General features: G+C 43.8%; 1 protein-coding gene across 1 annotated transcript in view; it reads right to left on the reverse strand.

The window, feature by feature from the left end:
* Positions 1–10,423: 10,423 nt before the first annotated feature.
* LOC105458915 (mushroom body large-type Kenyon cell-specific protein 1) overlaps positions 10,424–23,940 on the reverse strand; it is a 43,232-nt gene continuing 29,715 nt past the window's right edge. Inside the window, exons 6-9 of the mRNA XM_011704532.1 lie at positions 21,845–22,271; positions 17,875–18,109; positions 16,171–17,032; positions 10,424–15,951 (exon numbers count right to left, since the gene is read on the reverse strand). Coding sequence (XP_011702834.1) covers positions 14,676–15,951; positions 16,171–17,032; positions 17,875–18,109; positions 21,845–22,271 — 2,800 coding nt within the window. The 3' untranslated portion in view covers positions 10,424–14,675. The remainder of the gene's footprint in view (positions 15,952–16,170; positions 17,033–17,874; positions 18,110–21,844; positions 22,272–23,940) is intronic.

Raw genomic sequence — 23,940 nt, forward strand, 5'->3', positions numbered from 1 at the left:
GAGAGAGGAGGAGAAGAGAGAGAGAGAGAGAGAGAGGAGAGAGAGAGAGAGAGAGAGAGAGAGAGAGAGAGAGAGAGCAAAACGGATATTGATCACGATTCCGCACGGATATTTAATGACAATGATAATGCATAACGATGACGACGCACGATGATAGCGATGACGATGATGAGGATGATAAAGTTGAGGATGATAATAATGGTGATGTCGGTCAACCGCGTCGTCGTCGGCGAACATTTCGATCGGCGCGTACGTATACATGCATATGTAATAAGTAAGTCGTATGTACGTTATCTGTTGGTTTTGCATTTGACGCACGCGATCCGGTAAACCGCCCACGAAATCTCTGCGCGAGCGCGCGTACATATACAAATGCAGATGTGCATTCGTATGTGTAGATATCCCTGTCGCGCGTCGGCTTTGCATATAATCGCGTACGTGATCGATTCAAGCAATACCCGTGCGCGTACACGTGTACAGACAGTTTTTTTTTATCTTTCATCTTCAAATCACGCGTATGTATGTGTGCGCGCAACAATTTTCAATATATTTATATATTTATCCGGATACGTTACGTTAGGTCCAGGTATCGCGTTCGTTACATATTTATGTACATACGTGCGAAAATGCGTGTACGCTCGCATGCGATATTGCCATACTCACGCGGGCGCTCGCCGCTTCCGGGACGAACGTCCGCATACGCGCCGCACCAATCTCTCGCCTTCGCAACAATAATCACGTGACAATGACGATAATGATAATAACGATGGTATAATCATTCCCCGATGCTAATCGCTATCGCGATGACAATTAATGCGCGCAATCAATGAACCAGTTAATGAATATGCTTACGCCTACGTCTACTTAATTATACAATCGTAATGATAATTGTAATTATCGCGTATGCATGCTCCGGATCCATCATCGCGGTTCGATCGACGAACACGTTTCCTTACCACCCGCCCGGCGTACCCTAATCGATCGCGGGTGGGAAACACACGGCGCGGGATTGCTCTTTCCACGGGTTGTACAACACAACTCGAGGGGGACAATCGATTCCGTCCGCTGTCTTCGAATTCACCTCCCCGAGATATGCTATACCGCATGATCAAGGGGCATCGTTACGACAACGATACGCAGAACGAATGAGGAGGGACAGGGGATATAATATTCTGGACGAAGCATCTGCTGTTAAGCTTTTGCCGAAAAATAACTCGATCGAATGTCGTACATTATAAGCGAGTTGTGAACAAAAATATTTGTTCCATAAGAATCTTTTTTTTCGACTTGAGAATATTTTTGACGCGCGTCCCCAAAGCTTTTTTTCATTTTAATTTAACGACCGTTTTTGCGTCGCTCTTATTCAGCTTGTTCGGCTGTCTGACGCCCAATATATACTATATCTCAGTTAATTAAATTGTCGGACTGTTTCTTGTAGCACCGATTTAAAGATCCTAAATTTATATTAATAATCGAATCAACGTTATTTCCAAATCGTGCGTTGAAACATATCGAGTTTTTTAAATGTCTGGTAAATTATTTTTGCGGTCTATCCTGGGAATATCAAATTGAAAGATTTTTTTTTTACGTGAAACGAAAACCTAATAACAGCATAGAATTGGAACGAGGCGAAAGAGTCGTCGAACTGCTGGACAAAGATTCTATTTAAATCCGACGATGGACGAGTAATCGAAATCCTGCGAACAGAATACTTCCGGCGTAAAGATTCCTAATTGCGAAGTAGGCAACGAAACTCTCACGCGTGTATATATGTATACATGTTATGTACTTATATACATGTGAATACTCACACGAAGGACGCCCGTTTCTCGTTAAAATTAGCATTCCCTCATTTTCCCGTCGAGCCTTTCCTGGCGTAGAGCTCTATCAGCCCTTATACGCGAATGCCTCACGCCATTCGCTTTAAAGTTTCTCCTCGCTGCTTTACGACGATCACCCTGGTACTGTTTAACCTGGCGTACCCCTAACTTCGCGTTAGCATCTTTTTAGTTTTCCTTAAGAGCATATAAAAAGTCGTGTGGCACATTGACGGTTGGAATGTTATTTTGTCTTCATTAAATTTATAATAAGAATCATAATAATTAATAATAGTAGTAATATAGTACTTTTTTTCGGTGTTATTAATAATATTGTTTTATTTATCGTTTAATAATAATAATAATAATCATAAGAATCATAATATAATAATAATTAATATATTTTATATATAATATACCTTTCTGTGTTTATACTATAGTAGTTTGTCTCTCCTCTGCACTTATTTTATTTATATTCTGCATCTGACTGCGGGTTTTGATTTGCGGGAAACTTTCGCTCGGCCTCGCGACGCCGCGATCGACGGCGATCCGTGCCCGGATGTCGCGCGCAATTGATCGACAGACAGACGTCCCCTCGCCACTGTCCCTATCGCGCTTTCGCGCGATGCGTCCCCGAGCGAACGTTCGAACGTTCGTCGGCGGGTCCGGGTCTCCGCGACGACGGTGTCCGCGTTCGCGAGATCGCCGCGGAATCGTCGATCGCGATCCAAAAGTACGCCGATCCTCCCCGGTGCAGGGCCGACCGACCGCGACTCGAGGCCGAGGCGATCCTTTTTTTTTTTGCATTGCTCTTCGTGGCATCTGCATTAGCGTAAATCACTGCTGGATATATGTATATGACGTAGAGACTTTTAGTAATCTGTACTTGTTACTTTTACTTTTCCATTTTCCTATTTTGCTTTGCTTTGCTGCCGCACGGCGACCGTTGCGGGTGCGCCACGCGATCGCCCGCGGGCGATCGTGTTAGTTGCGGGCGCGCCACGCGATCGCCGCTGCGTGCCCTGATGCTGAGAGAAATGTCTATTGTTGCCTGTAATGTGTACATGTTGTTGCCGGTTATTTGTTTTTGCTTTGCTCGCTGCAGAGGCACCGGGCGAGTATTCAGCCCGGTGCGCGCGCTTCACGGGCGCGCTGAACCGAACCGGGATCGACGATTGCCTCCGATTGATCTGAAACGCCGCGCCGTGCGTGCGTGCGTGCGTCGCGCTTTCGATCTCTAATCTACCGATTGGACCCGATTCGAGGTTCCGTATCTGTTTCGGAGGACCATGCCGGATGTTTAATCGAAGTAGAACGAATCAATTGTTGCTATACGGACAATGCTATATTAATCGTTCAAACTCGCGAGAACCATTGAACTCCCGTTGGATTTACTCGATATCCACTCCCCCCCCCCTCTCCCCGCGCGCGTGTGTCCCCCGTCAAACGCGACCGGTTCCTCGTGATATGCTCCGTTATCGATTGGTCGTACTAATCGTCGCACGCTATCTAGTCGCGCTGATCTTCCCGCTATTCGCGCCTGTCGCGATCGCGGCAAACGTCGATCCCGTCTCGGCGGCCCGTCTGTTACTGTAAGGAGACGACTGGTATCGGGAGGCTGTTGCAATGTTGTTGTAGCTTGTAATGTTAGAGAGCAGACTGCGTGTATAACTGTTATTTCTGGTATGCTGTTTCGCGTGTCGCCGAGTATGCGAATGCGGCCCGGGGGTGGGGGGGGGGGAATTAGCTGCGGGATGAAAGCTGTAATAAGAGCGTGAGGATTGCGCGGAAGTATCCGTTGGCGGGGTTTGGGTTAATCCTGTTGTAAAGGGGGCTATCTGGGAGGGGGTGTGGTGCGGAGGAAGGGCTCGGGGACCTTCCGAGGATCGGATGCTTAGTTTCCTTAATTCACCTCTCCCTCGATTATAGTCACTTTTCTTAATTAACCGTTAAAACAATTGTTGCCCGTAGAGGAGACCCGACCTGACTGCCCTCCGAAATCCGTCCTCGCCGAGACCGAACGAGGCGCGAGAAGCACGCCCGAGACGAGAGTACTTATATGCGTTTCTTTTTTTCCCTCAGCGTGTATAATGTCTTTTGATTGATTTATTACCGGTGATTCAGCGTACTTGGTCCGTAAACTAATTGGTCGTACTTTGAAACAGCCCGGCGTATTCAGGTCTGCGACGTTTTTGGTACTGGCATTTGATTAGAGTACCGACGATCGATTTTCCGATATGTAATTCGAATTTCTCGTTCTTCCAATAATTAAAAGACGTGCTTTATCATGCACGCTCACGTGTCTTATAGTTCCCGAATAATGCAAAAAAGCTAAAAAAAAAGTCTAAAGACTAGAATTCGATTCGAATTTTTTTAGTTTCTCAGACATATTCACGATGTATTTTTAGATGTCTGATCTGCGATCGAATTATGTTTGTTTCTTGTGAACTTGATAACATCGCGTGACAGAAATAATAATACAAATATTGGATAAAATTTTGCCTCCTCGACAGTATCGGCACTCGTCGTCGACAAAAAAAGCTCTCGTCCTGACGGCGTGGCTCGGCTTATCACAATCTTGGCGATTTGCGCAGTCAGGCCGGGTCTGGCGATAGTGATAGCATATAGAAAAGAACACGATATATAAACAACCAAAGCGCCAAAACTACGAGTACCATCGATGCTAGCTGCGTAGTACCAGCGCCATTTATGTACCTAATCGCTACTAGTCGAAAAGTCTAGGCTGAGTCGGTGCCGGAAACGATCGCCTCCGATCGGCCTCTCGGCGAGAATGAGATCTGCGACTGTCGATAACGTAATTTCGATACTTTCATTTCTAATTCGACAACTTTTTCTTTCGTTTAATAATTTTAAGCTAATGATTATAGAGTCACCTAATAAATATTAAAAACTTTTCGTTTCGCAAATTAAGATTTGCAAAGTGTTAATAAATCGAATTGAATTTATCATGATATTTAGCATTCTTAGCGAAGAAGCCATAAAAAAATGATAACGATATGCCAATTTGTTGTATTTTCGTGATTGATTATACACAACAAACTAACGGAAAAGCCGTTGTACATATTTAATCCAATTATTGCACAAGAAATTATCAAGCCGCTATTTCACGTTTCCTGCAATTCGGGAAATAGAATTAGCTTGTATCCATTTTACCCGATTAAAAATGCAAGAGAAGTAGAATTTCGCCTTTGACGTGTGTCTCGGGTGTATCCGAATGGCAACGGAAACGGAAATGGAAAAGGGCGAAAATATACAATCTCGCGGAGAGCTCGTTCATTTCCAGCTGTCGCGAGTCGCACTCAGGGATACTCTCGGCAGTCGCGATACGAGAGGAGAGCCTTTCGCCTTCTTCGCGGCCCCTCGGAGACGAGAGATCTCAGCACCGGTTTTCCCCATGTTGCCATTCTCGCGTTCAAATCTTCCGACTTGTTCGTCGTATATCTATCTACCCTATCTACGATACGTGTGTCCGCCGTCCGACGTCGAGACGACGGCGGCGATTCGCCCAGTTGAACACAGTTCGGTCGGTACTCCGTTTCTCTTTTTCTTTTCCCCTCCCCGCCCCTTAATTTATTTTACGGTCTCCAACACGCGTGCGGTCGATCAACGTATACGATGCCGCTCGCTCGCCGAGCTATTTCTCTTTTTTTTTTATGCCTTTAGAGTCACTTCATGACTGAAAAAAGCCTACGGATTGCAAGCTTATTAAAGCCGATCAGAAAGGTACCGAGTCCTCGACCGACAACGGAGGAGACTTTTTCGATTTACTACATTGGTTCAGGCGAACTCGCGTGGACTTGTCGGGCTCGTGAACGCGCGGATCTTCCTCCACGTATTATTTATATTTCCTCTATTTTGTTTTTCATTGATGACAATTGTTCATTACGTTCATATTTTTATCTACACATAATATTTCATATTTTAAGATTGTAAAATATCATAAACAAATTGTTTCTTGCCAACGAAACAAACCGTGTCATTATTAACAAACATAAAAATTATAAAATTAAGTAATATTTATGTAATTTTTCAATAGGTATATGTTTTATATTATTATTTTAAAAACGCGTATAGACACGCGAGCAATAGACTTGTATAAAAATAGGCAATAATTATTACAATTATCCATTTCAATAAAAATTCAATTCCAATGGAGTAAGTCTTACTTTCTCAATCGAATAGATACTTTATTTTACAAATAGACAAATATTAGCTTCCAATCAAGTGGATATTTTTTCCTATTAATGATACATTCTTAATGATCACTTCACGGGAATCATTTTTAAATAATTAATAACTATACTCGGTTTATTCCGTAATTAATATTTTTCAAAGAAAAAAGCTCATCTTGGAAATATAGCACTAATAATGAACACCGTAATTACGACGATGGCGACGATGACGAATATCATCTCAGAGGTGAAAATCGTGCGAGGTCAATCGCACGGAACAATCCTCGTTATCTCGATCTGGTATCAGGAGATAGGAACGTATATACGTAGCCGGCAGTTTAGATTAAGCACGAAATGATTTTTCATCACGTTGCTACTCGAGACGTATGCAAGTGTCTCGTCAATTTTAAAGGAAGATCCGCGCGTACGCGAGGGAAGACCTTCTTTTTGTCGAATCGACGTCGGTCGCTTGATTGCGTATATATGTCCTTGTGTATGTGTATATGTATTTATGTATGCGTGTATGTATGTGCGTGTATCCCTATATGAATGACAGGCCAGCTCTTCGTTGATCACGAAAATCCCAACATTCGAGAATGCGCGTGAATTGAAAATAGAATTTAAAAAACGGTAACTTAGCGCGTAACAGCTCGTTTTACTCCATTTTTTTTCTCGCCGTGTACGTGTGTACGTGTACGTGCGCGTGTGTCCGTGTGTATTTAATGAGTGAATGCGTGCCTGTGAGTGTGGATCCTGTTCGTGTACCTAATTGCACTTATTCGAAAAAACGGAACATAAGGTTGAACGCAAGATGGCGGCCGGACGGCCCTGGAACGTATGTGTAAGGTAGTATACACCCTTGTTTAAATTTACTTTAATAAGAAACTCTATATACCGCTTTTGTCTCTATCGCGTTCGCTGTTGTCGCCCTCCGGTCAAGCGCGCTCGAACTAAATCCGTTTGCTGCTACGATAGTCTCATCTATTTTCGTTCGTGCTACTGTGCAAGTCGTAAAAACGTAACTTCATAACTTAGGCACAATTTGGAACTGTTTAGACCATTTTCACACGACCCCGTCTGCTGACGCTCGTGTGTCCGCCGATCGTGGGGACGAGACATTCTATTTGCGGTGCCGATGAATCGATGGTAACGCGTATAACAGATCAAATTGCTTCAAAGTAAAAATACTGATTAAGTTAAAATCAAATATCTCAATCCTAATATACTTCTTCGGACTAAATAATTTATTATTTCATGGTACAACGATTTCTCTATTATTACCACATTATATGTTTTAAAAGGTTGAACAATTTGGAAAGAGCTGAAATACTTTCGGACACATTTTTATACATGTACTTAAAACAACATACGTTATGTAAAACATATATGAATATAATATTTTTATTAAAATTCAAAGTTTTTAATAGACTTATTGTCTGAGAAAGAAATTGTATTGTCGAATAAATTACATATTTTTTATTAAGTTACTAACGGGTGTGATATAATTTAGATAAAAAGCAAGCGATAATGAGAGCTAATCGAATAAATTTTAATCGCTCGAAATTCAAGGAAGCAAGTCGCGTATGTCTCTTTGCGCTCACGCTCGTGACACACGAGGGTCTTTCGCTGGAACCATACCAAACGTGACAATATTGTGAGGTAGCTGACATTGAGCCGTTTCAGGGCCAATCGGACCAAATCTTCCAGTTTTCCATTATTCAGAATCGCGTCCGAATCCCATTCTACCTTCGCGAACTGAAAGGGCAACGAGGAAGTCTCAACTGTCTCTCTTTCTCCTCTCTCCTCGCAAAGAGGCGAGAGAGGAGAAAGAGAACGTGAGAATCTCTTCCCGTTTCCTTCCCCGTTCTGCCTGATCGAGGCTCGATGAAAGCGGAAAGAGCACGCGCGCGACGAACATAAAGAGGTGTGCAAACGAAAAACGTAAAAAACGGGAATCTTTGGACCCGACTTTCCGAGCGATGCCCGCCATCTTGGTCCCGCTCTGACCACCGGTGTGGATCAACGTAATTTCGCGATCACGCTTCTTCCGTCTTCCCTTTCTTCCTATTTATCTATCTATCTATCTCTCTCGCTCTCTTTCACTCTTTCTTTTCTCTCGCTCTCTTTCTCCCCCTCTCTTTCCCCTACTTGCTTGTTTTGTCCCGTTTAGTTTCTCGGCTTGCCTTCTCTTACTCGTCTTTCACTTTGTCTTCGCACACCGTAATTACAATAGTCTTTTTTCTTTTTATATATATATAATATATATATATATATATAATATATATCCGTAATCTTATTACATATACACTAGCTGGTTACAATAATTTGTGAAAAATATACATCAAAATTTTGTTACTTTTTACATCACAGATATTTTAATATAATATATCATCTTTTAATTCTTAAAGATTTCTGTTCCTCCCCGTATATTCGACCAATCCGTCACTCGCCGGATTGTTTAGCGTATCGCCCGCGACGAAGGGAGAGACGACAGGATGCACAAGCGCGAACGCGGCCCGAAAGAACTAAGGATCCTTTTGAATTCTTCGATCGCGAAAATTACACGTTAAGATATCTTCTATGCATGCTGTTTTTTTGTTTCTTCACTGCATCGCAATACGATAATTTCTACGTACTTCAAAGATAAAAGAGACTTTTGAGATGACCCAAATATCTAAAGAAGACATAACGAAGGGGCGTCTAAAAAACATTCTGATCCTTCGGACGTCTTTTAGACGCCCTCTGCATTTTTTGTAGATTTTTTGCATTCTCTTCGAATATAACTATGCACTTTAGAAACAACGATACAGAAAACGTGAAATTTCTTACCAATCGTCTTCGGAATCGAACGAGAATTGTCATTGCGCGGCGCGCACGAATGCGTGCATAAAAGAGACCTTAAGCTCGATCTCTCAATAACGGAGAGCAACGATACGATTTCGATTTGAGAGAAGCTTCCGTCGTGCCATCGTCCCCACCGTCTCTCCCGAAAAATAAAGAACGTAAAGATATCGACAGTGCTTCAACAATCGCGTCTACAACGGTACATGCCTAGCCTCGAGTTCTCTCATATCCCTTTCCCCGACGATCGCGCGTAGCAAATTTCTCGAGAGAGAACGGGAGTTCTTGTTTTCCTCTATAGATTTTACTCGAAGAAAGTCGCCAAAAAGATAGACAAATATCTCCCTCGGTCGACGTCAATAATCCCACCCTTCTTGCGAAGAAGGAACGAGACCTTCTCTCGCGTCTCTCATCGATCGCTCGTCCGGACGGCGATCGCGCTTTATCGCAGAATCGCGCACGGTGTGTATTCACGTATAAGTATCACGCCAGTGTGAGAATCTTCTTCGGCGTAGTGCCGGCGCGAGAGAAAAGAGTGACGTGTGTATTACGCGCGTCTGTAGGTAGTCTAAACTCTGTTATGGCAGACACGTCGGCGTGTCGCTGGGAGAGATCATTACGCGGACGTATCGTTTGTTACGCCGTTGGCGTCGATCGCGCTAAATTGTCGCCTAATCGTCCCTATCCTAAATTATACGCGCGGGCGAGCCACGCGCGTATTATTCCTCAGTCCGCGTCGTCGAAAACGTCGCCTCCTTGGTTGCAAACGTGCACGTGTCTTGCACGTGCCTTGTAAAGATTAATCAATTGATCAATTTCACAATTTCAAATATGTTTTGCAGTCTTTATTATTTTACTTTCCTTTTAATTTATAACACGTAGAAATAACGAATCTTTTATATCTTCAAAAAATACAGTTGATCGCTTTTAAAGAAGACATTTCAATCACTCAAGCAACAAATTATTACTTCGTTCACCGAATATTGAATTTTACTAGATTTCTAAAGTATAAAACATAAAAAATTCCATTACATTCATTACCTAATCTTAATTATACTCTTATTTGCAAATACAAATGTATTTAACATTTCTCTCTCTCTTTCTTGATCCAGCCAATTTTCGCCTAGTTAGCGAATATAAAATTACAGGTACCAATTGGATAACACATTTTATAGAGAGAAAAACTAACCATTAACAATTCAATCGTCGTCTGCTTGCACAATTTAAATTCCAATTACGAGCAATACGATGAAGAGGACAGGTATCCGTAGCAACTGCGAATTATTTTCGGCGACGCGGACGTCAGGACGCGGATAGTCTCGTTTGTCCCACATTTGCTCTTGCGCGCTTTCTATCCTCCCTTGGTGTATCGCCTTTTCTTTCGCGATAAAAAATCGAAGGAAAGAAATATTACTAAAAGACGTACCGCGTTGCACCCGATGGATCGTGGAAATTTGAGATCCGCCGATTATAGACCGCACTAAACGTCGCGACGAAACATCGTAACCGTAATTGAATTAACGACAATCATAGTGTGTACGCACGTTTACTATCATCCGCACGATAAATATCTTTTTTTTTTCACATCTAACGATAAATCTTTCGATAAAGGGTATCGGGCTTGAGATTTTCTGGGTGTGTCGGTGATGCGAATTTGCGGGTATAAGAGTTTGGGGGGGGGGGCTTTAGGTTGTGGGAGGGTGGGTAAGGGACGGGTGAGTTAGTGGTCAGAACAAGTGTATAAACATATTTCCCTCCTTTTCGCATAGTAATGCCTGGTGAACATTTAGAAAAAAGATTTCGAGGCATCGAGTAGGTCAGATCACACCGTGAGTGATTTATATACTTCATCAAGGGTGTGTCTGCGAGGAAGTGAAGGAGTTAAAAGGTGAGGAGGAATAAAGGGAAGAGAGACACAGGTGGTGGTGGTGGTGGTGGTGGTGGACAGTTAAAAAGTGACTTAGCGGACACAGGGCGAAGGAAGGTTTAAATTTACGTTTACACACAATCATAATTAGCTTGCATTTCGCTTTGTTGCTGTTCAGCTTGTTTTTTTTTAACCCTAAGGAGACCTTAACGTTTACACTCAATAACTTGTTTCCGCGTTTACGCGCGCTTCCTTTAAAGTTACATTATTCACGGTTTTTTTGCTTTAAATAGGGTAAATTTTAAGTTTAGTTCCAAAAAACACCGAGAGAGTAGCCTTGCCTATATGGTTTACTTTTTTCGTAGGTATAATTTTTTTTGCATTAATAAGGAATTTTTGCATTTTTAAAACACCGAACATACATGCCTTATACTTTATGTACAGCCTAGAGTCTTTCAGTCGTTACTTTTAAAGAGAGTCATGAGATGAGTGCGTGTGGATCATCCTTTTTCGTTTCTTGCTGCTGCTCTATATCCTCTTCTTTTCCGTTTTATTTATTCGCGTCATTTTCCCGCGACTACGCTTTTCGACTATGCGAGAAAAAATAGGAAATCCTGGCCCGCACTACAGCACCATTTTATTTTTCTTTTTTTTTTGTGTGTTCGCCGTTTTCTCGCGTTCGTCTGGCCTCCGATCCTTTCTACTCCGGCTTTCGTCTCCGTCGATTTCGTCTTGGTCCAACGGTCTGCCTATTATGTTAACGAAATGACGAAATCGTCCTTTTAATACTAATTCCGCGGATCGTCTCTCTGTGAAACTCAATTTTACCGAAAATCATGCGACGTCAGTCGCGCACGTCGTTAAATTGCTGAGGGAGCAAGAAAATTTCAACTTTTAATTGAACAACTTGGATACTTTTTATAAAAAGATTTTCTTAAGAAAATATATATTAATTCCAAGTAAAGTTCTATTACAGATTTCAATAGAAATGTTTTCAATATACACGTAGTTGAAATTGAAAATATTTTTAAGTCTGGACTATAAACATGTTTATTCTAGTTAAATTATCATCTTAATTGAATCGTCAGACAAAATTTCTACTGAGAGTCGCGTATCGACATTTAAAGTTATTTATTTCTTACGATAATTATCGATTGATAAAAATTCTTTTATCAAGATTTCAAGAGTTTTTCTCGAACCCGAAAACTTATCGTAATGTCTAAACTCTCGAGTATGTTTTCTATATCACAATCGCGAGCACAATTGGACGTGCATGACCGCGTGAATCCGCAAGAAAATCAAATGAGAAAGAGACGTGTAGCCGCTTAAAAACGTCGATGTTCGTCATTCGTTCGATAATTCGTGTCGTCGTCACTTCAAACCGGCGGCGGACGATCGAGACGCGCGCGCTCTCGAAGTGTCTGCCCAAAATCCGTCCCGACGCGTCACGATGAATCTGCTGGTTCCCCCTAATGCATTATATATCGCTCTCGCGGGAGCCGCGATGTGTGAGAAACGAAAACAGAGATTAAAACATTCCTAGGTTTAGTAAGTCTTTTCCCTTGCGAAGAAACGATATAACTCACTGCCTCGCGCTACTGCAACCGCAGCTTTCTTTTTATCTTTCTTTTTCTCTCTCTTCTTCCTCTCTACGCAGTAGAAAATTTGTATTCGTATCAAAAAGTGGGCGTCTCGCGCTTTAAGAAAAAACGTCTGCGCTTCCGGTATCGGAGAAACCGAATCGAGAGCCGGCGCGCGCGCGCGCGCGCAATGCAACAGTATCCTTTCCTCTCTTATCCCACGTTCTGATCCTTTTTTTTTCGCGTTTGCATCTTTCTAGCTCTGCCTGGATTCGGACCAATTTAATTCCATAGCGTGACGCCGAAAGATCGCGATCTTCGTGGCCGTAATTGCTTACAAAAAAAGAGCTTGTGAAATTACTTTCTTCTTTGAACTTTCCATGCGAAACAGAGGATTAAAGCAATACAACTAACTGATATTATTTTAAATTTGTAACTAGATGCTACTTCTAATACTTACAAATTCTTAAAATAAATTCCTAAAATAAAATTCTTTTATTCTTTTTGCGTATATCAAAAAGCTCGAAACATTTTATGCTTAAAAAATATTAGAATTATAAAATATTAGAAAATATTAGAATGAATTTTTCACGCTATTCATTATACATAAATCCTCCACAAAAGAAAAGAATTCCATAGACAAAGCGTGGGCATTCATCTTGAACATGCCATTACACTGATTGTTCGGACAAAAAGATCACAATTTTATAGGCAATTCCTAACAACAAAGATCGCATCCCGGTATTTTTTTTTTTCTTTGCATTCCTCCCGTTTTGCCATGTTTACGCCCGAAACGTGGGACGCATTCACGTGGAACGCTGGCCTCGAAATAAACGAGATTATAGAAATATTGTCGCCTCGTGAAAAAGAAAAACGCGTCACCTGCGCGCGCCAACAAAAGCCTTGGCTCGTTCTCGCTTCGCACACGTTTCGTTAATGACCAAAAAATATATGTATATATAATATATTATTCCTTATATAATTATGTCGCTTCCTTAGTTAAGTAGTGTTTAAATAGTAGATAATAAGTTTTTTTTTCTTTTTGCATTAGGTAGTTTTACACTCACAGAGGAAAAAAATATGCTGTCGCGTCGGCATTTTTGTTCCATCGTTTGACCTTTCGTCGTCGTCCACCGATTGATTAGTGGTTTGCAGTAATTAATAATCGTAATAATAATCATCGAACGGCTAACATTTCGCGTTGCGCGCGTGCCCACATGCGTGTCGCGAGCCGAGCCTCCCTCGCCGGCTGGCGGCCAGTGCCACGACGGTCGCGGGGCGGTAAAACGTGTATCACCGAGACTTCGGGTCTCCGCGTCCGTCGTGGAAATGGATTTCGCATCGGCGCGAAATGCCGGAATCCGCGATGCGACTCGGCGATGCTTGACGCGAAAGAAGGATCTCGGCTACGCCGCTTGTAACACGACACGTGCACGACGCGCGCAACGCCTAAGTATCTCGTTATGTTCCCCATTTTTGTATACTTCGCGTAATATGTACTCGTTTGTATATATGATGTGTGTGTATGTATGTATGTATGTATGTATGTATGTATGTATGTATGTATGTGTAAGTGTCGCTGAGTGTGTGAGAAAGTCTCGTGGAATGTCGGGCTTGTAGAAACGCGGTCAGAATGGGTCCTTGCGTCTACTAAAAGCGTGTCGCGTGTGAATACTCGGCACGATGAACATGTCGCGTGTGTCTTTTTTTTTAATCCGTTACGTTTCTCGGTATACTCCGAAATGCGAAATGTACTTTCGCCGTAAGTCGAAAGGGTTTTCCTGCACGCGCGCCTAACCTACCTAGGTTGGCCGTGGGGGCCAGCCGGACGCGGGTTCGTACGGCGGGTATGCGCTAACTGGCGGAATCGCAGTGGGTTTACGGGTAAGTTGTGCTTAGCATTTATGCATCGCCACTCTTTTTGTTCTCCCCTTCTCGCACTGGACTTTGCCTCGCAACGCTCGAGGTTTTCTTCCGATCGGAATAGAGAGGTCGTGAGGGGGGGGGGTGGAGCAGGTGGTTGGGGGTTCGTGGGACAATCGAGGGGGTATTATCGGCGTTGGCGACGGTATTTGAGGATTCCCTTCGTCCCTGTGCTCGAATCGATCATTCGGCGCGCGAGGAGGTTTCTTTTTTTTTTTTTACCTCCCTAAAATCGTCCCCTCTTGCCCGAGAGACACTTGGGCGAGATTGGGAAAATTGTGCGAGCGCGAAGGGAAGCCCCGTTCGCGGCGCGCAACAACGAGAGAAGGCGCACGGGTTCGGTGCGTGTGTGAGAGATCTGGGCGGGAATGTGGGCTTACTGTATATGGGTCTTTTCTTTTGTTTACTGTACTCATAACTGTATACTTTACTGATAACTGATACTGACTTTCGTCTACTCTACGGAGTCCTCCATGCTGAGCGCGGCGCCGCGCTGCTCCGCCGCCGCCGGCTGCTGGCTGTTAGTCGGCTCGCCGGATCTGCTGCTCGCGGTGTTGTAGCCCCTCTGCAGTTGCACGACCAGCCCGCTCACGGCAGCGTATTCCTTTTGTTGTTGCTGCGGCTGAGTCTTCTGGCTCGAATGATCTACTATAAGCTTACTATCACAGGCACTTTTTTTGTCAGTTGACGCGGCGTAGAGGTTGTGTAAGTCCGGGTAGTGATTCAGCTGTGATTGCTGCTGCTGCAGGCTCAGAGGCTGCTTCCGGTCGCGATCCTCCTGGCCGCCGTTGTGAACCTCGCGCTCTCTGCTACTGCGATCGATCCTCGAGTCACGGGTGCTGTCCTCGTCCCTGCTACCCGCCCGGGAGATGGACAGAGGCGTCGGCGGTGACGTCAGCCGATCGCTGCCGTCCTCCGTGCGTCTCTCCGACGGTGAGGGGCTGAGATCGACCGTGGGCACGCGCTCCGGTCTCTCTGGCACCATCCTGCCCGTTGGTCCTCGATAACTCTCGTCCTCGCTACTGTCTTGCGCCATCCGCGGCAGCGGGGTTCTCCTCGAATTTCTGCAGAGCTGATCGATCAGAGTCTTGCTGCTCATCGTTTCCGGATGTTGCGACGACGACTGCTGGTTCCTCGCCTCCGTTATCGCTCGCTGGTCCCTTGGAATGCCTGTCTCAAGGCTCGACCTGATCAGATTGTCCAGGAAACTGCCGTTCGCCCCGGGCCCGTCGTAGACGCTCTCCACCATGTCGCGCGGCGCCTTCGCCATCGAAGCGCTTCGAGAGTTCGAAGTTCCGGCCGCGTCTGCCGATCCGGATACGCCAACCCCGTCTCGGTCTCGGTCTCGTTGCTGGTGCTGCTGCTGCTGCTGTACCATCGTGGCGTTTCGTTGTTGCTCCTGCAGTCCGCGCATTCTCTGCGACGCGAAATATTGTTCCGAAAGGATCGGCACGTTCGGCGCGCCACTCATGAAGGGGGAGGGCATGAAGGGCGTCGGGTTCCAGAAGTTGAAGGGTGCGAACGGCAGGTGGGGCATGCCCTCCATGAACGGAGGCATTTTCAGTCCATTCGGACCGGGTATACCGCCGGGCGGCGTGAACGGTTTCTGCGGCTTCAACTGTGGCTTCTTGTCGACGCCAGCAGTGCCCGGCCGCATCGCCGCGGCCGCCGCCGCCGCCGCCGCCGTCGTCGCGGTCTCCTTCGACTTGTCGTCCGGTTGCTTCTGGTCCCTGCGAGAAAAATAAAGGCAAGCTCAGATAAAAACTCTTAGCTCTTAATATTATAATACATATTTTTTTTACAATAATTCGCGATATGTGGTTAAAGAAATATTCCGATAATTTTAAGATGATCATGATTTATCACGCAGACAGCATGTCGTTCATGAACGATACAAAAAGAAGAAAAACGAAAAAAAATCTTTTATTAAAACAATTCAATCGACTTGCCTCTTGCGCGGCCTCATGAGATGCCGCTCCTTGACTTTGTACTCAAGGGTGGAGTGCGGAACTCCGTAAAAGCTGCCAGCGCGATGCACGCTCATCTCGCCGCGCTGAACCGCGCGTACCGCCTCGACGAGGCTGTCCCTGTCGTAGTTTCTGTATTTGCCGCGCTTAGGTCTGGTGCCCTTGCCGCCGGTGCCCGGCTTCGCTTTGTTCGCGTCCTGCGACTGCTGCTTGGATTGCTGCGCCGGCGACTGCTGTTGCTGTTGCTGCGGCGGCTGCGGAGGTGTGTAACGACCCCTCTTGAACGGACTCGGGTCTGTCATCATGGCCTGCTGCGATGGCACGCCGGCCGATTGGCAGCCCGGTATGCCGGCCGCGCTGGGCGTTTGGCCCTCTTGGAACTTGACGCTGATGCTCTTGGCGATGACGTCGCGGAAATTGACGGCCACCGCTTTGCCCACCAACGAATTCGTGGGGCTGCTGGTGCCGGAGAACGCTGGACTAGCTCGCTCCAGGAGGCCCGGACTCGAGGCGGCAGCCGCGAAGCTCTGGGCGAACGCGGCGGAAGTCGGCTCGCCGTTCTTGCTGGAACAGCCCGGCGTGCTGGCGGGCTTGTAGGACGGAATCTTCAATATCGCTCTGCCCTGAGCGCTGTCGCTGGCCTCTTCCTCGATGTTGGGATTGAAGTCGTCGTTCGTCATGGGCCCGCGCTGCTGCTGCGTCTGCTGATGCGCGGCAAGAGGATGGTGCTGATGGTGATGCGCCTGGGACTGGTCACCGTTCACGTTCTTGTTCAGCCTCTTGTCCTCGCTCATCAGCTTCCTCATCACTTCGGGTATGCGATAGTCTCGCGTATCCAATGCGCCTACGTTATTATTACAATGTTTATAGTAGAGAGTTCATAAACATCTATCGATATTGTGCGATATTGACAAATGCATTGTAATGTTACTTAACTAATAAGACTTTGCAAGATTATCTTAGTGATGAGACATAAGTAATATTAATGAAACTTTCATACACGATTCTAATTTTAATTTAAGTTTCTTTTTGTATTGAATACAAATATTTATTAAATTTTGTGCCTTTTTAAATATTATACAGTAACAAATACACGCTTATACAAAATATTTTTAAACATTTCAAATAATATGGAGATAATTTAATACAGATTTAATGATGACTTTAACCAAAATCGCGATTATCTCTGCATTAACGTTTTATTTTTCCTCCGGTATTCGTCAGAATTTCAAATACAGATGTGAGCTATTCAAATTAAATTGCTGTCTTCAAAGGCAGAACAAAATATCGGCGAGCTGATTAACTAGGGCCTGGCTTCTATCGATTCGAGAAGTCCTATTGTGGCGTAATACACTTTTCGGCTTTCCTCTCTTGACGCAGATTGATTGGTCACAGTCCGTGGACAAAATAAACTTATTGGGAATGACCCAAATCCCGAATATCAACAAATTATACTAATATACTATGTCATTTTATAACAACCTAACTTTGTGTATATTAAATTTAAAAAATTAATTTTGCATTGAATTTTAGAAATATAAAAATTTACTAGGAATTCAATTGCAATCAAAACTGCAATTCTTTGATAAAAATAAGGGATAAATAAACTCCTTAAGTGACAAAGTAGGTTTTAAGCTATTTTCGATATTTTATAATATCACAAGGAATTTAGACGATTAATTTTACCTATTGGCGCAGCGGCAGCCAACATCTTTTGAATGTAGGGACCGATGTTCGCGTGTTCCAGTCCCGGCCATTCGGCTGTCTCGTGTCCCCGTTGCAGCAAGTTTCTGAGGGAATCACCGCCGGCACCCTCGAGCGTGGAAAACCTTACGAGATCCTCCAACGAGAGCAGAGGTTTCAGCAGGGCCTTCTCGACTTCCTTCTCCTCTTCCGCACCGGACAATTCTTTGTCGTCCACCTGTTAAAAATATCTCTTCTAGCGTTTTCTGCATACTCCGCGTTCACAAAAGAGCATCTAAATTGCAGATAACAGTCAAGTTGTCCTCTCGAGGAAAGTAAAAGTAGAAGCTTCCACTTCGTCTCCGGAGACGTGAATAGAAGCGTTGCTCTTCTCATCATTCGATAGTCATTAAGCAACCATTACTGCTCGTAAATGACAACTTCTTGTTCGAGAGTGCTTCATCGAGAGGTACGTGTCTGGAGTGTACGTGTATTTGTATCGTGTGTAGGTGTCAATTGTCCATGTAAATATATACAAAGTGTTTCCCGTAAAGTGACCGCATTGCATATTTAAAAAAAAATGTGGTGAAGAACGTAATGCAGGAAAAGGTGCTGTAGCTTTTTGAGAGAACGTTGCGCAGACAGATTTTATGTAAAGGAAATCACGCGCTCAGTTTTTTTTTTAAGAATCTTGAAAATGTCGCGCTTTAATAAAGCTTCTTTACGAACTTTGACATTTAGTTTATTTTATATATTATATAAAAAAAACAAGTGCAAAGGAGATGAAACTGAAAATACCCATTATTTTTTCTTTCTTTATTCAATACTTATTGCAAGATATTCAATTGAGTCACTTTACACAAACCACTCGGTACATATATCTCCATCGAATGTGAAATAGCCAAGCGCCATGCAGGAGAGCTGCTAATCAATAAGTGGTATTTTCCAAAGCAGCGGCAAGTGTTTTACGGGAAACAAAAAAAAACGTTCTAGCGATGCTCTGAGCAGTCGCCCGGCACGATAATCGCGACTACCTCTCGCCCCGCTAATCCTCGATGGAGGGAAAAGAGGGCGGAATTCGCGTGTAGAGAGAAAAGCTTATCTTCGGCGTGCGTTTCGACGAGATACGCCGGAATTCAAGTGCAGAGATACCCCTCGGGACTCGTTTAAGGCGCATGCATTGCACTAAAAGTGAAGCAACAGTCTTCTATGATGGTTGCTACGTATATACTACTAAACGCGCGCGGTGCGCGATCGCACGAAATGCAGGCACGAAAAATAAGACTTTAACCGTTCTCGTGCATAGACCGTGCTTGCCGGCTCGGCAAGTTGTACCGTAAAATAGCGCCTCTTGAGTGTTCATGCTGAGGCGAAGTTCAGTCGGCAGACGATTTTAAGTAGCGACTATTATTACACAACTAACAGACCGTGCGATGCAGTTGCAATTTTTAGAAAAGTACCATACGGTTAAAACACAGAATATTTTCTCGATCAAGGAGACGATTCGTATATTACACACCTTGAGTTTAATCTCACAAAATGATAGTGTTTTTCAACTTTGCTCAATATTTCGATAAAAACATTATTTTAAATTCCAAATAGAATTGAAAACTTTTGAATATACTTTTCTGAAATAAAGCGAAAATTTTTACACATTTTAATATCGGTAGTTTCGATTATTTAGATACGATCGATTCCCGGTTCTACACGCGCTAAGCGAAAATTAATCGCGATCAAATCGAGAATCGAGAATCAAGGCAAAAGACACTATCAGGTAATGAGGATTAAATCGGACCACCGCGTTTAATCTGCCGTAATCTTCAATCGCGCGACTGTTTCACGGATGGCGGCGCGCGTTCACACTGAAACCGTGATCCGTCCATTTCAAAACAACTATTTGATTGGACGTCTCTATGCGGGGGATTATATGCGCGGCACATCGAGGATGCAGAGTGTCGAGGTCCAGAAGCGTATACATTCATGAATTCCGTGGCGCGACTATAAGCACCCGTGGTAAGAACGAAAGAGAGCTCTCGGAGCCCTCGACAAATCCTCCTTTCGTCACGACACGACCTTCCCAAAAACTTACCTCGATTCTTGCAACCTCGCGGACACCAAGTTGCCGTGTGTTAAACTACAAATAGTGAGATAAAAAAAGTTAAACAGCCCATGCAAAAAAACACTGGACACTACGGAGCACCACGGCGACCGGTGCGGAGCCGCGTAGACCATCGTTTCTTTCCTTCAGCGTGAGGTCACCGAACAAACGCACAGTTGACATTCCTCGCACTCGGTCGAACCTTTCTCTGTTTAATTGGTCCACGAATGGGACATTAAAAAAGAATTTTCTCTTTTTCTTTTAAGAATTTTGTAAATTTAAGAATATCCTCGAAAGCATAAAACTTCAAGTAAAACAGATAAAGTGCTTCAAAATATAAATGTATAATATTCACATTATCTATATTTAAAACTTGATTTAATAAGCTTCCTTTTCTTTTTAAATAAAAGTTATATATTACTTTATATATTAAGCGCAGAGTTATTTTTTTTTTTTTACAGAAATTTGGAACTAATGTAATGATAACTCGTAATAAAACTACTTTTAGACTAAATCAAATTACGATCACAGAAATTGCCGGATCGACCGAGTCCGAATTGGGCGACTATAAGCGTATCGTTTAGCGATGCAAGACACATTCCGGTCCACGCGAGATCCACGATCGCCGTGCCAGAGGTATGTTTTGGGGAAGCTTCATTCGTTCTTCCTAACCAAAACCACACTTAGGTACAAATGAACGGTATATATTCGCGAATTTTCCTGACGAGATTTCCCTCGTGCATCGTTCGGTTTCTCCCCCCCTCCCCCCGACCCTTCCCCCATCCACGTTTCTCTGCATGGTAATCGGCCTATTTTGCCGCGTAAATCATGAAGACTTATTACTCGCACGCGAACGATTTAAGTTGGAAGATATCGTATGTGATCTCTCGAGCGCCTGACAATATTCTATAACGTTGATAAATGACTTTGGAAATTATCGTAATTGTAATTTTATATTTCTGAGATATCTAAGATAACCTTTCTTTATATCGTCATTTCTTTTCTGAATTGATATTTTTAAGGACATTTTTTTTTTTAATAATCGACATATTGTGCAAACTTATACAAAGCTTAACTCATAGATATTTATAATCACATTATCGCAATATGTCTAAAGGCAAATAATTGTTATAGTTTCATTTATAAAATCGTTAATCAGTCTGATATCACTTTTTTAACGAAAATTTAATCTGATACCTCCTATCTATATATCTTATATTTCTTTTCATGTTTAGTGATATATAATAATCGGCAGATATTACGTACAGATATTATGGTCTGTTTCGTGATGTATCGGATGAAAAGCCTAATTTACTTCTTCTCGATGCTTTTATCATATATTTTTCTTGTAATTATATTGCCAATAATCCAATATGTATTTACACAAATAATATATAAGCAACTACGTTAGAAATCATCAGGCACTCGTAGTGAATCGCGAACACGAAGTACGCGACGATATCAACATCGATATTCCGTATTATTTGAAACGAGTCAACGAAGCAACTCCGAAACTTTATCGCGCCATCGACTCGTTTCCGGATGAGAAACATCGGACATCGGAATACAACGGAAACTCCGGAGATAAAAGAAGATACACGATGGAGCATCTTCGCGCGTCGCTTCGGCTCGTCGCATCATTCCCTCACGAGATTCCCCCAGTCGCTGTCTATGCCAATTTGCATCCTCGGCTTTTCTACCCGACACGCGTGAAAGACCGACGAGACTTCGGCACGTGTCGGTGGCACGTTTCCACTCCCCGCTCTCTGCATCTCGCCCACTCTCTCGCTCTTCACTTTCTTTCCTTCTCTCTTTCTTTCTCTCTCGTCTTTCTAGATCTCTAGCTATCTTCCGTTGTCTGTCCCCAAAACCTACCTCGTCCACTTGCGGGGGCGGAGTGGTCGCGGAGGCGTTTTGGGTCGTATTTGGTGTTGTAGTAGTAGTAGTGGTGGTGGTGGTGGTGGTGATGGTGGTGGTGGTGGTGGCTGGGGCGCCGGGCTCGTGAGGGTGTGAATGGGTGCTAGTCAGGGACGCGTCCCTTTCGCGCTCCATCGCGAGCTTGTAGACCTTGTTGCGCAGAGTGCTACGCGGTATCCCGTAGATGACCGCCGCCCTCCGCGTGCCGAGCTTGCCGCTCTGGATGTCCCTGAGGGCGGCCTGCAGCTCCTCCTCGGTGTAAGTCCTCCTGCCGCCCCCGGCACCCACCACTGGAACACCACCGCCTGCCGCAGCCGCCGCCGCCGCCGCCGCCGCCGCGGTCGCAACCGGTCCGGTCATTCGCGGTTTCGCGCGGTAACACGAGCTGAAACAGCATTAATCAACGTTATATCGAGGCCAGCTGATGGTGTGTTTTTGCCTGCAATATACGCGGGGGACGTTCGAAACGTAATTTCGGGATAGCATATATAGGTATATGGAAATGAGCTCCAAATGAATGCTCGACGAGCCGAGCTCGCAATATCGCGTCTCCGGGAGCCTTCCACCGTTGTACTACAAATGTCTATAAAGTATTGAGAAACGTCACGTAACGGAAACAATTCGTTGGAATTCACGTTGCTTGTCAATTGCATTTTGTCATAGGAAAACTTATTTTTGCGCCCCTCGAGTTTTCCATTTCGCTGTCCCGACTCCTAAGACAGCTTCCGTAACTATCCGTCAGTCATCATAACGGAGATCTCGTTTATTCTGTCGTATACTAATGTCAGCGAATTAATTTCAGTTTCCGAAACTGCGCATGTAAACAGGGGAATGATATTAAAAAATAATGTTTCCCTGGAGGAAAAATCAATATCATTTAAAGCAGTTCACGTTTTCTGTTTTCTTCCGATTTCCTCTGTTATCGGTATAAAAAAAGTACAATAAAATACTTCGCTGAGAATCCGTTTGTATTCTCTTTAAAGAAAGAGGAAAAAAATTGTTATGAAAGAAGAAAAGATCTAGTTGAGACGCAATCTGCGCTGAATATGAACTATTCAAACGGCAAACATTGTCAGCAGCAAGAGACTGTGTGGTTTGATAATTGATTGGCCAATAGAAGCGTTCGATACTCAAGTTCCATATATATGCGATACAAAGTCGCAGATTATTCACCATTTCTCGCGATGCAAGCTCACGTGTAGCCACGTTTCCTAGACTAACGCGGGAGGCGATCCGCGTCAAATAGCCACGTGGCCGTCCCGACGCCTGCACGTGTTTGACGTCGTGCCAATGGCGAATTGCGAATCCGTACAGCTTTGATCCTGGCTTCGAGGCACATCGAGCCATGCAAATTAAGTTTTTCAAACGAACAGACTGAAAAACGCGTTAACTCGGCAATTTCGCGTATTGCGCGTAATCGATTTCTGGCCAGAAAAAAAAAAGCGCGTCACACGAGTGCGTTTTATGTGCTTCTTCAATGTATACGCAATTCATTTGCATAAATGTCATTTCGCAGCGCGATAATATGAACGAGATTTATTTATGCTAATTGTAAGATGAAAATTAAAACACCGGTTAAATTGCCAGAAGGCAGAAGTCGCGTATGAATAATCTGTTCGCTAGAATTTTCTTTTTATTGCATAAGTAATATCATAAATTTTCGTATCGGTACATCGTCACATTTTCTGTAACACATTACATCTGCAGTATCCCGATTCTGTAACTCTTAACGACAATTCGGTATCGTTATGTTCTCGTTGCGCAGCTTTTTTACCGTACGAAATATCTGCGCAACGACAGTATAACGATACCGACACTGTTGTTAAGAGTTACAAAATCGGTACCCAGGGCAGCAACTTTGTTGCAAATTATTCTAAAGTGACAAATGACGTAACACATTCATAACATGACATCTTTGTTCTTTGTATAAAAATAGAGCTCGTTTTATTGTCCATCGGACATTAAAAAGAAGATAAACAATTAAACTAATAATATTAATCCAGAGTGTATAACATCTTTGAATATGGATATCTATAACAATTATGCAAACATGA

This window comes from Wasmannia auropunctata, unplaced genomic scaffold, assembly GCF_000956235.1.
Source record: "Wasmannia auropunctata unplaced genomic scaffold, wasmannia.A_1.0 LD334250.1, whole genome shotgun sequence".
NCBI classification, from domain to species: domain Eukaryota; kingdom Metazoa; phylum Arthropoda; class Insecta; order Hymenoptera; family Formicidae; genus Wasmannia; species Wasmannia auropunctata.